A 15,972-nucleotide genomic window follows, 5' to 3' on the forward strand; every position below is an offset into this window, starting at 1 on the left:
ACTTCCATTTGCTAAAAGAATGTAAATATCTCAACACCCACAATTTTACTGTAGGACTCACGGAGCTGAGAGAATCTCCTCTGTGTCACCAGCATGTTTCAGGACTATCATAAATATTAAGCAGCAGTAATAACTCTTTAACCTTGTTTCCCTACTGTTCATTTTGTTTAAAAATCTGTGTAGCAAAGTTTTATGCCCTTAACTCATAAAGTCACCATTCAATAAATGTTGGCAGTGATAGGTCCAATGGGATTTCAACAGTTTTTCATTCATCCAACAGCTCTATATTGTGGAACTACCTACCATATTCTAGGCACTTGAGATCTATCAGTGAACAGAACAAAAATCCACCCCTCTGAAACTTACATTTTAGCAGTCTGACAACAAACCACAGAGGTAATTAATAAGTAGGACATGCATCATTTTATTTTATTTTTTCAGTGATAAACAAGGGGAACTTTATTTAATCATCTTTTTAAAGCAATCTAGTTTAAAAGTGAGCTGAGCAGAGAAGAACAAGAAAATGTCTGACAGACAGAGACAAACAGGAGGCTGGGGGCGCAGGGCGGGACCCCCATCAGATCTTCTCCATCTTGGAAATGAGGTCATCACAGATCCGGGTCAGTTCATCATTTTCTTTCGTCTTCTGCTCCACGGCCTTCTCCAGGGAGTGGACGCGCATCTGCTCCTTCCTCAGGCCCGCCTGGAAGGCCAGCGCCTCTGCCTGCGCCTTGCTCCGCAGCTGGGCGATCTCCTCGCTGGCCAGCTGGAGCTTCTCCTCCGCCTGGGCCTTCAGCGCCTTCCTTCTCGATCCTAGCGATGTAGTCCTCCATGCACTTCTTCAGGGACGCTTCGTTCGCACGGTAGCCTTCGATCACCTCCTTCTGCTTCTCGAACCCGTTGAAGAGATCCGAGAAGGACTTCTCCACGGAGCTCAGCTCCTCGGCCAGCTGGTCTTTCTCCTTCAGAACCTTCTGGACCTCCGCCTTGGCAAGTTCCTTCTGCTTCTGAGCCTCCTCCATCGCCTGGTACACAATGCTCTCAAACCTGTCCATGACCTTCCCCATCTCCAGGTTCTTCTCCTGCAGCTCCTACACTGGCTCTTCAGCTGCACGTTCTCCTTCTGGATCGCCTCCACCGCTGCATCCAGGTCCTTCTGGCTGTACTGCAGCACGTCCACGATGGGCGCCCCCGGCCCGAGGACACACGGAGGCGGGCCCAGCACGGGTAGGCCCAGCGCTCCTGGGAAGTCCAGGTCCAGCAGCTGGGCCCCGGGCAGGCTCTCCCAGGAAGGCGCCTCGGCGCCCTGCGCACTGCCCACACCGGGGGCCATGGGCGCGGTCTCTCAGGACTGTCCTTCAGGAGCGGGTCTAACTTGAGGTACAAGGACTGCTTCCGCAGGGCTGACTCCTTAAACAGGGACATCCCGAACTGCTCCAGGTAGTCCACCTCGGCCCCCGAGCCTGGAACCTCCGCTGGGTCTCGGAAGTGCTCCTCACTCAGGTCCGAAGCCGGCTCCGGCGCCTGCAAACCAGCGGGCGCTGGGCCAGCGGGCGAGGCTGAGCCCTCACTGTCGGGACAGCTGCAGGGGGGCGCTGCCCCTGGAGAAGTGTCGGTTCCCTCCTCGCCCGCAGTCCCCGGGGCCCCTGCTGCCGTCTGCGTCACAGATGTGCTGTCTGCTGAGACCGGAGGCACCTGCTGGCTTGGAGGCGAGCCCCCTGTGGCCGCTGGCCCCTCTGGCCCTGCTAGTCTACATAGGGAGCATCCTGGGGGCCAGGCCTCTCCAGCGCCTGTGAACGGGCTGAAGTTTGGGTCATCCAGCTTGTCCCAGTCCAGGTCATAAGACCCCTGAGGGGGAGGAACGGGACCCTCATCCGCCTCCTCGGGGGCCTTTTCCTTCCTCGCTGGTCTCTCCCCCAGTTTCCTGGGTGGGGGAGGCCTTTTGCTGGGGGCATCATCAGGAAAGTCAAATTCCAGCCTCTCAGGCCCATTCCTTGCAGAGTCGGCCATCTGGTCGCCAGCCTCTTCCTTCTGGGGACCCGGGGCTATGACCCCTCCTGCCGCCAGGGGGTTCCCCAGGCCAGCGTCCTTGGGACCACAGGCATCCCCGCACTGGCCAGGGCCCCAGGCGGGTCTGCAAGGGGCTCTTCTCTGAGGGCTTCTTTGGGGCAAGTCTCAGGGAGCAAACTGGCCTCAGCCAAGGGAGCGGGGGTCCGTTCACGCTTTCCCTGTGGTTCTGTGAGGGTCCTCCGTTCTACCCGAGGATGTGCTGCTGGCAGGGTCTTCTAGGGTCTCGGAGGTGGACGTGGTGTTTTTCTCTAGGGAGGAGGAACTGATGTTTTCCTCCAGGCCCGGCGCAGGGCTGTCGGGCACTCCTGGTGGAGGTGCATTCTGGTGTTCAAGACTCGGCGGGACCGGCGGAGCAGGGGCGGGGCTGCCGGAACGCCTGTCTTCAGAGGCTGGGCCCCCATCCTCAGGGGGTGGGTGGGCGCGGGCCACTGCTGGGCTCTGCGGGCCTCCACTGGCCGTTTTGGTGTCTGCTTCCTTGGTGAGCTGTTGGTTCTCTTTTTGGGTCCAAACTGGATGCAAGTTTACTAATCCAACGGTGTCATCCAGAGCAAAAGGAGTCTCGAGTTTGCTGCTCATGCTCGGACTTAAGATCCTGTGTGTCTGTGGATCCCGCAGAGGTGTCTGAAAAGTCACCTTCATAGCTTTGGCCATGCTCTTGGGTGGCACATTTTCTTTCTGTGACAGACGGAGAACGGGCGATCTCCCGCTAAGTTCCGGTGGTGAAAACAGGAAGTCACAGTTCTCTGTACTTTTGTCACCAGTGACATTTTCGTCATTGAAGATCAGCAGGCTCATTCTGCCGGCCGCCGCGCGCTATCGAAGGTGCAGCGGGAGGGGCCGAGTCCCATCATTTTAGATCTACACGTGGAAGTTGCTAGCATAGAGGTAGTATTTAAAGGAGTGAGGCTGGGTAAAGTCACTTAGGAAGTGTGTATAAGGTTACAGACACTGGGATGACTGTGGACTACCCCAATATTAAGGGACCGGGTGAGGGGAATTGGGAGGAAGAACCAGCCAAGAGATGGAGAAATAGGAAACTGTAAGACAGGATGATAACCAAGGAGTGTGTGTCTTGGAAATCAGATGAAAACAATATATCAAGATGGATTGGACATGGTGGTTGTGCCAATGCTGTTGGTGTATCAAGTAATTTGGGAACTGATAATTGGCTACTGGATTTAACAACATTGGGGAGGGGTCACTGGTGGGCTCAACAAAAGCAGATTTGGGGGAGGTACAGGTTTTTTCTAATATTCTTCCTTTTCAAAAGAACACAAAGTTTAAACAATAGTGCTAATTTTTTCCCCTTTGCTCCCCTCTGCCCAGCAACACCCCTCACCCAGCAATCCCCCCCCCCGCCACCACCCCAGCCAAGTCCATGCCCATGGGCCGTACATTCAAGTTCTCTGGCTTCACCCTTTCATATATTCTGCTTCTTTAAAAAAAAAAATTAATTAATTAATTTAACAATAAAAAATAACAATCCCTCCCTCTCAGACTTAAGACCCTTTATAATCTTATAAAGGACAATGGGCGAAGGTCTTGAGCTCCTCTAGCTGCTGCAAGCTGGACATGGTCGTCGTCCTACCTACCCTTGGGTCCAGAAATCCCTATTAAGAGTGGGGGTGTGGAGGGGAGGGTGGCCTTCCTACATGGGGAAGGATCGTGCAGACTTCAGGTCAGTTGACTGTCCCTGGACAATGGTGTGCTTGGTTTAACAGGCTGGTGTCCTTGATGTATGCTGGGGGCAACAGATTTGTCAACAGGATTAAAAGCCATCATTCAATCCATAACCACTAGATGACAAAAGGCAGGGATTAATTTTTCAATGTCTCACATTAGGGAAAAAAAAAAGGCTTCTTTGGAGGAAGGTGTGCTAGGCACATCTCACCTGTCCAAAACCCTTTTGCCCACTATACTTAGTTTGGGCTGAGGGAAATATTTTAGGTTTCCCCCCTCACAGACCTCTGGGCTCTTTCTGTCCAAGCCATTAGGATAGAAAAGAGAAACCAGTTTTAAAGTGAAGCCCACAGACCACCCCATACTTCACCAACCCAGCCACTTAGTTCAGCCAAACTGTTGAGTCTCATGAGGTAGTGATGCAGACAGGATTAAGTGAGGCCTATATGTACAGACAATCACTCAGGTAATGAGATCACAGGCTTATGCCCTTTGAAAAGAGAAAACACATGTTAATTTATGTAACAGAACCCACAAAGAAGTCTCTAAATCTGTAAGATTGTCTTATTGGAAAGACATCCAGTTGCAAGGCATTTGACATTCCTCTTGCCTGTAAATTAAACATCTTTGATAATGCCACAGACATAGTTTAACTCTCAAGTGAAAACAAATTTTAAATGAAAAGAAACTTTAAAGACGGTTAGCTGCACTACTTTATAGTCTACCACTGAGCATTGTGATTTTCCTTGAATCACGATTTTTCCCTTTAAGATTACCCTCCTTGTCATTAAAGGGACTGCATTAAGTCCATTTTTAATTTATCCTGTTCATTTTCATAAACACAACAAGAGCAGCAAATGATCGCTTATGATCTTCAAGTCTTCTTTGCTGGAACTTACGCAAGGAACATTTAGGGTGACCTTCAGATAGAAGCTGAGCCACATACCTGGCATTCAGCCTTGCCTGTAAACACCTGTCTTTTCCAAGTCTTTCAGGTTTTCCATTGTACCTCAAGGTCCCTTCGAGCCAGCTTTCAGGAAAGCAACCTTCATTCCTTCCCTGGAAAGATTGCCATGGACCGCACAACCAACCAAGGTACCAGGCCTTTTATCTCGTGGACTTTTATTACCTTCGAAAGTCAACCCTAGTTCCTCAGGGCTTTTTGGTAACAAGCAGAGCCCAAGTATGTCTCCTTTAGGCATGACGTTCCAGTTAAAGTCTTGTTAAAAAAAATACCTCTATTAACAACTGGTCTTATTAGATTTATGCAAAGAACCTTATGTCGTTACTTACTTCTTCAGAATGCCAAATTCTGGAGGGATCAGATAGGGAGAAAAATATATAGTGTGAAGGAAAACCCTCGTTCTTCTAATATTCACTGAACTTGCATTTCATTCTTTATATTTTCATTTTTCCCCCCCTAAAAATTTTGTTTGTTTTTCCATTACAGTTATCCCACTTTTTCCCCCCTCTTGTTTCCCCGCACCCTGCCCACCCCTTCTCCCACAGTCAGTCCCCACTCAGTTGCCCATGTCCGTGGGTCATTTATACATGTTCTTTGACTAGACCTTTCCCCTTCTTACCCTCTTCTCTCCTTCCCCTCTCCCCGCTTGTTACTGTTAGTTTATTCCTTGTTTACATAACTCTGGTTCAATTTTCTCATTTGTTTGTGTTGTTCATTAGTTTCCTGTAATAGGTGATAGCACAAGGTATTTTTCTTTCATTGCCTGAGTTATTTTGCTAAGCATAATTCTCTCTAGTTCCATCCATGTTGTCACAAATGGTAGAAGTTCCTTCTTTCTTTCTGCTACATAGTACTCCATTGTGTAAATGTACCACTGTTTTTTTGATCCACTCATCTACAGATGGGCACTTAGGTTGTTTCCAGCACTTGGCTATTGTAAATAGTGCTGCTATGAACATAGGGGTGCGTAAGTTCTTTTGAATTGGTGTTTCAGAATTTTTCAGATATAATCCTAGCAGTGGAATTGCTGGTTCAAAAGGCAGTTCCATTTTTAGTTTTTTTAAGGAAATAACAAACTGTTTTCCATAGTGGCTGCACCAGTCTGCATTCCCACCAGCAATGCACCAGGGTTCCCATTTCTCCACATCCTCTCCAGCACAAGTTTGTTGATTTGTTGCTGATGGCCATTCTGACTGGTGTTAGGTGGTATCTCATTGTGGTTTTTATTTGCATCTCTCTGGTGGCTAGTGATGTTGAGCATACTTTCATATGTCTATGGACCCTCTGTATGTCCTCTTTGGAGAAGTGTTTGTTCAGGTCCTTTGCCCATTTTTTAATTGAGTTGTCTGTCTTCTTGGTGTTGAGTCGTATAAATTCTTTATATATTTTGGAGATCAGTCCCTTGTCTGAGGTATCATTGGCAAATATATTTTCCCATATGGTTGGCTCCCTTTTCATTTTGCTGATGTTTTCTTTTGCCGAGCAGAAACTCTTTAGTTTGATGCAGTCCCATTTGTTTATTCTTTCCTTTATTTCTCTTGCCTTAGGAGATATATCAGTGAAAATATTGCTACATGGGATATCTGAAATTTTCCTGCCTATGTTTTCCTCTGTGACTTTTATGGTGTCATGGCTTACATTTAAGTCTTTGATCCATCTTGAATTTATTCTGATGTATGGTGTAAGTTGGTGGTCTAGTTTCATTTTTTTGCACGTCCCTGTCCAGTTCTCCCAACACCATTTGTTGAAGAGGCTCTTCTCACTCCATTTGATTTTCCTTCCCCCTTTATCAATTATTAGTTGACCATATAGACCTGGGTTTATTTCTGGGCTCTCAGTTCTGTTCCATTGATCTATATGTCTGTTCTTATGCCAGTACCAGACTGTTTTGATTACCGTAGCCTTGTAGTATAGTTTGGTCTCAGGTATTGTGATTCCTCCTACTGTGTTTTTCTTCCTCAAGATTGCTGTGGCTATTTGGGCTCTTTTTTGGTTCCATATAAATTTTTGAATTTTTTTTTCTAGGTCTGTGAAAAATGTCATTGGTATTTTAATAGGGATTGTGTTGAATCTATAAATTGCTTTGGGTAGGATGGACATTTTAACGATGTTGATTCTTCCCATCCATGAACATGGTATATACTTCCATTTATTTGTATCTTCCTTAATTTCTTTCTTCAGTGTTATGTAGTTTTCTGAGTACAGGTCTTTTACCTCCTTGGTTACGTTTATTCCTCGGTACTTTATTTTTTTTGTTGCTATTGTAAATGGGATTTTTCTTTTAGTTTCTATCTCTGAAACTTTATTGTTGGTGTACAGAAATGCCTTTGATTTCTGAATATTGACTTTGTACCCTGCTATTTTGCCGAATTCACTTATTAGGTCGAGTAGTTTTTTTGTGGAGTCTATAGGGTTTTATATGTACACTATCATGTCACCTGAAAATAGTGACAGTTTCATTCCCTCTTTTCCAATTTGGATGCCTTTTATTTCTCTTTCTTGTCTGATTTCTGTGGCTAGAACTTCCAAGATTATGTTGACTAGGAGTGGAGAGAGTGGACATTCTTGTCTTGTTCCTCACCTCAGGGGGAATGCTCTCAGTTTTTGCCCATTGAGTATGATGTTGGCTTCAGGTTTCTTGTATATGGCCTTTATTATGTTGAGGTAAGCTCCCTCTATTTCCATTTTGCTGAGAGTTTTCATCATAAATGCATGTTGTACTTTATCAAATGCTTTTTCTGCATCTATTGATATAATCATATGGTTTTTGTCTTTCATTTTGTTTATGTGGTGTATTATGTTTATTGATTTGCAAATATTAAACTATCCTTACATCCCTGGGATGAATCCCACTTGATCGTGGTGTATGATCTTTCTAATGTGTTGCTGGATCCTGTTTGCCAATATTTTGTTGAGAATTTTAGCATCTATGTTCATCAGCGATATTGGCCTGTAGTTTTCTTTCTTTGTTGTGCCTTGTCCTGGTTTTGGGATTAGGGTAATAATGGCTTCATAGAATGAGTTTGGGAGTCTTCCCTCTTCTTGGATTTTTTGGAATAATCTGAGGAGGATAGGAGTTAGCGCTTTCCTAAATGTTTTGTAGAATTCACCTGTGAAGCCATCCGGTCCAGGACTTTGGTGTGCTGGGAGTTTTTTGATTACTGCTTCAATTTCACTTGTTGTTATTGGTCTGTTCAGAGTTTCTGCTTCTTCTTGATTCAGTTTTGGAAGATTATATGTTTCCAGGAATTTGTCCATTTCCTCTAGGTTGTCAAGTTTCTTGCCATACAGTTGTTCGTAATAATTTCTTACAATCCTTTGTATTTCTGTGGTATCGGTTGTGACTTCTCCTCTTTCATTTCTGATTTTATTTATTTGGGTCCTCTCTCTTTTTTTCTGATAAGCTTGGTTAAAGGCTTGTCAATTTTGTTTATATTTTCAAAGAACCAGCTCCTACTTTTGTTGATCTTTTGAATTGTTAGTTTAGTCTCTGTGTCATTTAATTCTGCTCTGATCTTGATGATTTCCTTCCTTCTACTCACTCTGGGCTTTGCTTGTTGTTCTTCCTCTAGTTCTTGTAGCTGTAGGGTTAAATTTTTTATTTGAGATTCTTCTATCTTTTTTAGGTAGGCCTGTATTGCTATGAATTTTTCTCTCAGGCTGCTTTCGCTGTATCCCATAGGTTTTGGGTTGTTGTGTGTTCATTATCATTCATTTCTAGAAACTTTTTTATTTCTTCCTTGATGTCATCGTTAACCCGCACTCATCTATTTTTATTGTTGACCCAGCCGCTTACACTGGAATACACATTAAAGGGACCAAACATGTAAGTGAACTCTACTTTAAAAATATATATATACATATATATATATATACAACAGGTTTATCGAAATAAAATTTGTATATCATACAATTTATCTACTTAAAGTGTGCAATTCAGTGGTTTTCAGTCTGTTCATAGAGTTATGCGATCAATATCACAATCATGCCCACTAGCAGTCATTCTCCCCCAAACTCCCCAGCCCTAGGCATTGGCTAATCTACCTTCTGTTTCTATAGATTTGCCTATTCTGGATATTTCATATAGATGGAATCATATAATATGGTCTTTTGTGATTGGCTTCTTTCCCTTAGCATAATGTTTTCAGGGTTCATCCATGTTCTAATATATATCAGTACCTTTTTATTTTTTTAAAGATTTTATTTATTTACTTTTAGAGAAAGGGGAAGGGATGAAGAAAGAGAGGGAGCAAACATCGATCTTGTCTCACATGCCCTGAACTGGGGACCTGGCCTTTAATCCAGGCATGTGCTCTGAGTGGGAATTCAAGCAGCAACTTTAGATTTGAGGGATGATGCCCAACCCACTGAGCCATACAAGTCAGGGCACTTTATTACTTTATTTATTTATTTATTTATTTATTTATTTATTGCTAAATAATGTCCTACTGTATGGGATACCATATTTTATTTATCTGTTGATTAGGTTAGTGGGTTGATGGACATTTAGGTTGTTTCTGCTTTTTAGCTATTATGAGTAATACTGCTATGAACATTTATACACAAGTTTTTGTGTGGACATAATATCCTCTGGGGTATATACTTAGGAGTAGAATTAGATTTCTATGTTATTGCTAACATTACCAAATAGCTTATATTGGCATTGCCAAAATTTCAGGGCTTGAAGTAAAAAAAACAAAACAAAAATGAGAATGTTGAAGAGTAGGGCCCAGAGCACACGCTATCTTCTGTTCTGTCCAAGTTCCCTAGATTCCAAGAGCTATTTCAGCCATAGTTGCTGTTGAGTTACTGTAATGCTAAATGAATGGATATTTTTCTTCGTTCAGTTTCGGAGCACAGTACCAGAGTAAGCTGCATCATAGAATGTAGAGAGTGAGGGAGAGAATCCACCTGGATTGACTTATGGAAAAATAAGGTTACTTTAGAATGCAGGTCACTGTTTATTTTTAGCTACATAAAAATCTTCAAGTAGATTTTTTTTTAAACAGCATCTCCAAAACAAAGATGCCAGGAAAGGCAGCCAAATACATTGACTTCAAGAGAGAAAAAAAAAAAAGAAAAGACTTGTAATTGCCTATCAGTCCTTGGATTTACTTCTGGGGAGCACCAATTTAAAATCTCAAATGTGGTTTTCTTGGTGGAATTGGTTTAATATGAGAGAATTTTATCAAATATCATCACATGTATTCATGTACATTTGTGCATGTGTGTGTGTGGTTTTAAACATTTCCATAATGAGTTCCCAAGTGTTTTTTTGGCCATGTTTATTAAAGCTTGTGTGTTTGCAATTTATTTGGCAAAATGCCTTTCATAAAGAAAGGATATAGTGTTCTCTTGGTTCTTTGCCCAAAGTAATTTTGGAGAAGTCTGTGACTGTGTTTAGTTCATGTCATTCATTGGAGACAAGTTATTATAATTACATTTGATTACAACCAGTTTACAGTTGTTTTATCATGTTTTCATGCTGAATATCTACTCAGACATCATAGCAAAACTTAATAGCTACTGTTTTATTTGTATATAAAATATTTTATAGCCTTTTTTTTTTTGCAGTACACATCAGGTTTTAATCATCACTGCTGCATAGTGAGAGGAAAGCGATGGATAAAGAACTATCAAAAATCCTTAACTACATAAAATTTTATTTTGGGTCACCTTTCCATAAAAGGTATTGAATGTATTTTGTGGCTTTTCCCCCTAACATATTAACTGTTGTAGAAGGGTTACAATATTTGGCGGAAACCATATGAAATGTGGAACTTATTCACCTAACATGGTTTACATTTGTGTTCGTTTCCCATTGGAAATGAGTCTGCCAGTACTGTGCAGTATTTTGAATGGCTCATAGGTAATAGAGTAGAAGGCAACATATTGTTATTTTGAGGATTTAAAAGGGAGTTATCATCTTAATTGTAAAGTTAAACATTTTGTCATTGTTGTTTATGAAAGTCTGTACTAACATCTGCACTGTGGGGCAGGGTTACATTTCAGGATCTTGTTTACAGCTACCAAATGCTGGAGGCTCTCATGTATCAGACAGTCCCTGGTTTGCTAATTGTGGAAGCCTTGCTTCACCAGTGCATTTGGATAAATTCACTGGTTATCTCCCAAGTGTCAATTTTCACAATTGTTTATTTTCCCCAAAAGGTCCAGCCCTTCTAAAAACTATTGTTGGTCTATATGTCTGAGTCTGTGTGGTTGAAGAAGGTCCACTTAGAAAAATGTAATTAATGGGAAACTTTGACATCCAGCTGAGAAAATTAATTTGCATCAAAAAAGGTAAGATAGAGGATTAAAAAAATTTAGTCCTAATCTAATTAACACCAATTAAAAGATGCAGATGAATTTGCATCAACAAATGGTTAATTATGCACCAATTTGCCTTTTCTATGACCAAACTAAAATTAGGAAAGTATTATTATCTTTTTCGTTTTAAGAGACTTTGGAGTGGGTTTGTTGTAATCATCTTTTGTATAACTAAAGAAAAGATAGGAGGTAAGAGTTAGTGTAAAATATTTCACTCTCATGATACTTTCACATTGATTGGCTCTTTAAAAATGAAGCACAAGGTAATTCTGGCATTCATTCACTTATCAGACGTTTAATGAGGACCTACTATGTGCTACATCCTTGCTTCATTCAGTAAGAAACTGAACATGGATGCAGCGATTGGTTTTTCTCATTCAAAATATTTTAACTTAAAAAAATTTGTTTTTAAATTTTTCTATTACATTTGACATTCAGTATTATATTAGTTTCAGGTGTACAGCATAGCGATTAGACAGTTATATATCTTACAGAGTGATCTTTCAATAAATCTTGAACCCACCTGACACTATATATAGTTATTACAGTATTATTGACTGCATTCCCTATGCTGTGCTTTGCATCCCTGTGACTGTTTTGTAACTACCAATTTGTAAAAGTAAATAAATAAATAAATAAAATTAAGTTTGTATTGTAGATAAATAAAATTAAGTTTGTACTGTTGATATACTGCTCCTGGGGCAGGGGCGGGGGAATCTTGTGAACTAAACTGTACAGCTAATTAAATTCTGCCCTGGATACATGTTATAAAGGGGGAATTAAACTTCTTTTAGGCCTCAAGACATGCTCTTTAAAGTCCCAGAATTCCTCTTAAACAATGTGGCCTTTTGGGGTATTCTGCTTATGTCTTCCTCACTTGGCAGATCTGTTTACCAGAGTGTTACTCAGATGTCCACTGTGCTGAGACTTCTTTTTACCTTTTGAATCACTCTAATAGCTCCTCCAATAGTGATCTGAATAATTGTAGAGGGGGTCATGAAGCACAGACCTCTTACATGTGTAAATGACACATCTGTCCAAGTGTAATATTAATGAGTAACCACACCCCACTTTATATAAACCATATTTCTTCTGTTTTTTAAAACGGAAGAAGAAAGGGCAAAATGTCTGCTAGAAATGGGGAAAAAGGCATATTTATGGATTTCTCTAGCCATTAGTTATGTACAAAATACAACAGCTGCCCTCAGATTTCCAGATATTATACTTATGGTTAAACTTTATTTCAAGAAAATATTGGCCAACTGGACCCTGCTGTCAGAAGCAGCATTTTAAAGAGCTATGTACTATATTACCGTGTAGTGCATAGACTTAGAATTTAAATAACAATATAAATAGCAATAGTTCATAGAAAAATTTAGGGTGCTTGGTTTGCATTTTTTAAATATTTGTGTTGGAAACTTTTGCATTCACAACTTTGGCTAAAAGCAAAGTGGGATAAAGTAGCTTTTATTGGCTGGTGTTCTCATGAGTAACAGCAGTTGGAAGTTGGCCTACTAATGGGAAAAGTTCAAAATGGCAATGCCTACAACAACAAATGGAAGGTATTCTTTAAAAACAGTTTTTTTCTATAAATTTTAATTTTCCCCTTGTGATTATTTTAAACCAGGGCCATAACATTAGGATGTTATGAGGGAAGTCATTAGTGAACAAGGTCTTTAAGAAGGGTGTCTAAAGAAGCATGAAAACCAACTCTGGCTGGTGTGGCTCAGTGGATTGAGTGCTGGCCTGTGAACCAAAGAGTCACCGGTTGGATTCTCAGTCAGGGCACATACCTGGATTGTGGGCCAGGTCCCCAGTTGGGGGCGTGCAAGAGGCAACCACACATTATTGCTTCCCTCTCTTTCTTCTTCCCTTCCTCTCTGTCTAAAAATAAAATAAATAAAATATAATATTAAAAAAAAAGAGGCATGAAACCTAAATGCAATGAATGATTCAGGATTGGATCATGGACCAGGAAAAAAAGAAAAAAACCAACATAAGTCACATTATTTGAGACAGTTAATGAAATTTGGATAAGGTCTGTGGAATAGATAACAGCATTTTGATCATTGTAGTACAGTTATATAGGACAGTGTCTTTCATCTGGGGAAGTTAGGGGTAAAGGGCACAATGAATACAACTTATAAATGGCTCAGGAGAGAAAATAAACATGTACATAATATGTGAACATCAATAAGTAAATGGAAGGCAGTAATGATAGAGCTAATGTGGTAAAATGTTAATAGTTGGTGAATCTGCAAAATGGATATTCAGAAATTGTGTGTGTGTGTGTGTGTGTGTGTGTGTGTGTGTGTGTGTGTGCTATCCTTGCAGAGGATCAGTCTTACTAACGCAGCCAGTCTAAACAAATTCTTAGGACGAACATTTACCAGGGCAGATTGGTTATCTTCAATAGTTTAATGTATCTCTTCAGAATCTACCAACCTGATGGAACAGTGAACTAAACAATCCCCTCCAAGTGTATAAATAAGAGAAAATATTCCCAAGCCCATTTATTTCTCACGTACACCACCCCAGTAAGATTGAGTCATGGGTTTAAGTGAACATGAGAACTGAAGTTCACTGTATTGTACATTCCCTTTCAGACAGGACTTCACAAAGACCCTCTTTTATAAAGAAAACACCAGCCAACAAAATAGTACTAGAGTACATTATATATGTGACCAATCATTTTATAAAATCTGATGTAAGCCTTCTGGCATAATTGGAGTTCTTAGCAAAATACTTTGGTTTTTAATATTTCTATAACTCTCTAAGGGGGACTTCGCAATCACTCTTAAATTTTCAAAGTGGTACATAGAGTTTTAGCTGTGTGACTTCCGTTAAAGCCCATAGGAGCCTTGTTGCTAAAACATCACACAGCTCATGAAAATGTTACCTCCTTCTTGTGAAATTGTTAGAAGTAATGGGTATGGAAGTATAGCCTGGTATTCCTGGTACATTTACAGGCTTTCTGCATTTGTTTCAAATTTTTTACTTTTATAAAAACTCAACAGTTCCATAGTAATTGAAAAAAAAGGCAGCATTTTATATGTATTCCAAAAGTTAAGGGTAGAAAAATGCAGCAGAACTGATAAAAAGAAAGAAAAAAGTTCTAAATTAATTAAAGAAAAATATAAATGTTTAAAAATATTTCTTTTATCTCAAAATTAATATATCAACTTCCAGATTTTAAAAATTTGCCTTAAAGTAAGAACATTTTAAAAAATGACATTTAATGACAAACTTTCAGTATAATCACACACAAGGATTTGGGTTTTCAACCACTTCCTCTATTAACACCTTCATAGCTTAAGCATCATCTGAGCAAAACTTCATCTCTTCAGATAGGGGGTTTTCCCAAGGGATAAGCCTTAAGGTTTGGTGAGTGCCCTCTACCAGGAACCTTACACACATGCTCTGCTCAGCGGCCTGGCTGGTGACTCAGCTGAGGACTCTCGGTGTGCCTGCACCCCATTCTCTTTTAGGGCGGAAACATCTCTGGAGTTCTGTTTCCTCGGTCCTCCAGGGACACTGGAGACCAGAACAGGCCTCAGACATAGTGGTATTTATTTCAATACATTCAGAGAGAAAGGAAGTGGGGAAACTCAATGACTACTTCATGAGTTAATTACTGTTGGCTTAGTTTCAGTGATGCTGTTTTGCTGTTTGTTTTTCTTTTTGTACTAAGCAGTATTGAATTATCATTTTTATTCATTATCGAATCTCAGGAGGATTATATAGGCATTGTTTTTTCTTGAAATCTGTAGTAATGTCTGGATAGATTTTAGGATAGGTTTTAAAAATAGAGAACCAGTTTTTCAACATAGCATTGAATAAATAGCCTAAATTAGGTGTGAGCTTTGCCCCTGATTTGAAGTGTCCCAGCTGGGGTCAGAACTAGAGACTGTCTAAATAAAGGAATTTCAGAAAGGCAGGGGAGAATATCAAGGTACAAATGGGAGGAAATAAGCCATTGTTCCTTTAAAAAGCATGGTAACCTTGATAATAAGAGGCTATGAAATAGTTCTTTTTATAACAGTGACTTCTTAACTTCACAGTCCTAAGAGCTCCTAGGGTCACTAGTAGAGAGCCTCAGGGCTACACCTGCCTTGCATGGATTAGGGTCTGCTGCAGCTGTCTTCATTTGCAAGACTAAGGTGTAGCCTGATGGGGTGGTGAGTCTCAGCGGGGAGCGCTCCTTTTTCAATCTCAATAGGCTGGCATTTCAGATTAAAATAACCATTGCAAAGCCAGACTCAGAAAATGCAAGATGAGACAGGTAACCATTTCCTGAGTTTATTTATTTATTTTTTACTTTATTTATTTATTTTTAGAGAGAGGGGAAGGGAGGGAGAAAGAGAGGGAGACAAACATCAACGTATAGTTGCTTCTCACCTGCCCCCAACTGGGGTCCTGGTCTGCAACCCAGGCATGTGGCCTGACTGGGAATCAAACCCTTTGGTTCACAGGTCGGCATTCAATCCACTGAGCCACACCCATCGGGGAAATTTCCTGAGTTTTATGTAATAGACCCTACGAGATATGAAGCGGAACCTTATATAAAGGCTGTCTTGAATTCACCTTACCTTTTCCAGTCAGCTCTTCCTAAAGTATCTAGCGTATCCAGGGGCCAAGCTTGCCTTGGGCACACAAACATGTTTGTAAAGAGCATGTGAATGTATAGGATGAACCATTGATGAGGACAAAAAGGAATGCTCTTTGGAATCCATACCCGTTAGCTTCGGTCTGTGGATTGGATACACTTTCTCTGTAATGTGCGTTCGTTTCACAGAAAATACAATTAGGATCATTCTTGTGTGTTCTCTACGGGAAGCAAGTAGTATACTGCTTGTGAATGGTAAGCTAAATGAGGGAATCATTAAAGGGTTTTTAATAGACTTTTGAAACAAACGACATAAGGGACTATA

At 41.0% G+C, this 15,972-nt stretch overlaps 2 protein-coding genes across 9 annotated transcripts in view; one reads left to right on the forward strand and one right to left on the reverse strand.

Moving 5' to 3' along the window:
- CLYBL (citramalyl-CoA lyase) overlaps positions 1 to 15,972 on the forward strand; it is a 337,517-nt gene that overhangs the window by 76,381 nt on the left and 245,164 nt on the right. The gene's annotated exons all lie outside the window — the stretch shown is intronic.
- LOC149996237 (transforming acidic coiled-coil-containing protein 3-like) lies at positions 442 to 2,899 on the reverse strand. Its single transcript, XM_090258066.1, is given in 6 exon segments — positions 442 to 797; positions 799 to 1,093; positions 1,096 to 1,338; positions 1,341 to 2,108; positions 2,111 to 2,226; positions 2,228 to 2,899. Coding segments are annotated over 6 exon segments (2,280 nt in total). The 5' UTR covers positions 2,866 to 2,899; the 3' UTR covers positions 442 to 577.

The sequence above is a fragment of the Furipterus horrens genome, unplaced genomic scaffold (assembly GCF_987537825.1).
Source record: "Furipterus horrens unplaced genomic scaffold, mFurHor1.1.pri manual_scaffold_12, whole genome shotgun sequence".
NCBI classification, from domain to species: Eukaryota; Metazoa; Chordata; class Mammalia; order Chiroptera; family Furipteridae; genus Furipterus; species Furipterus horrens.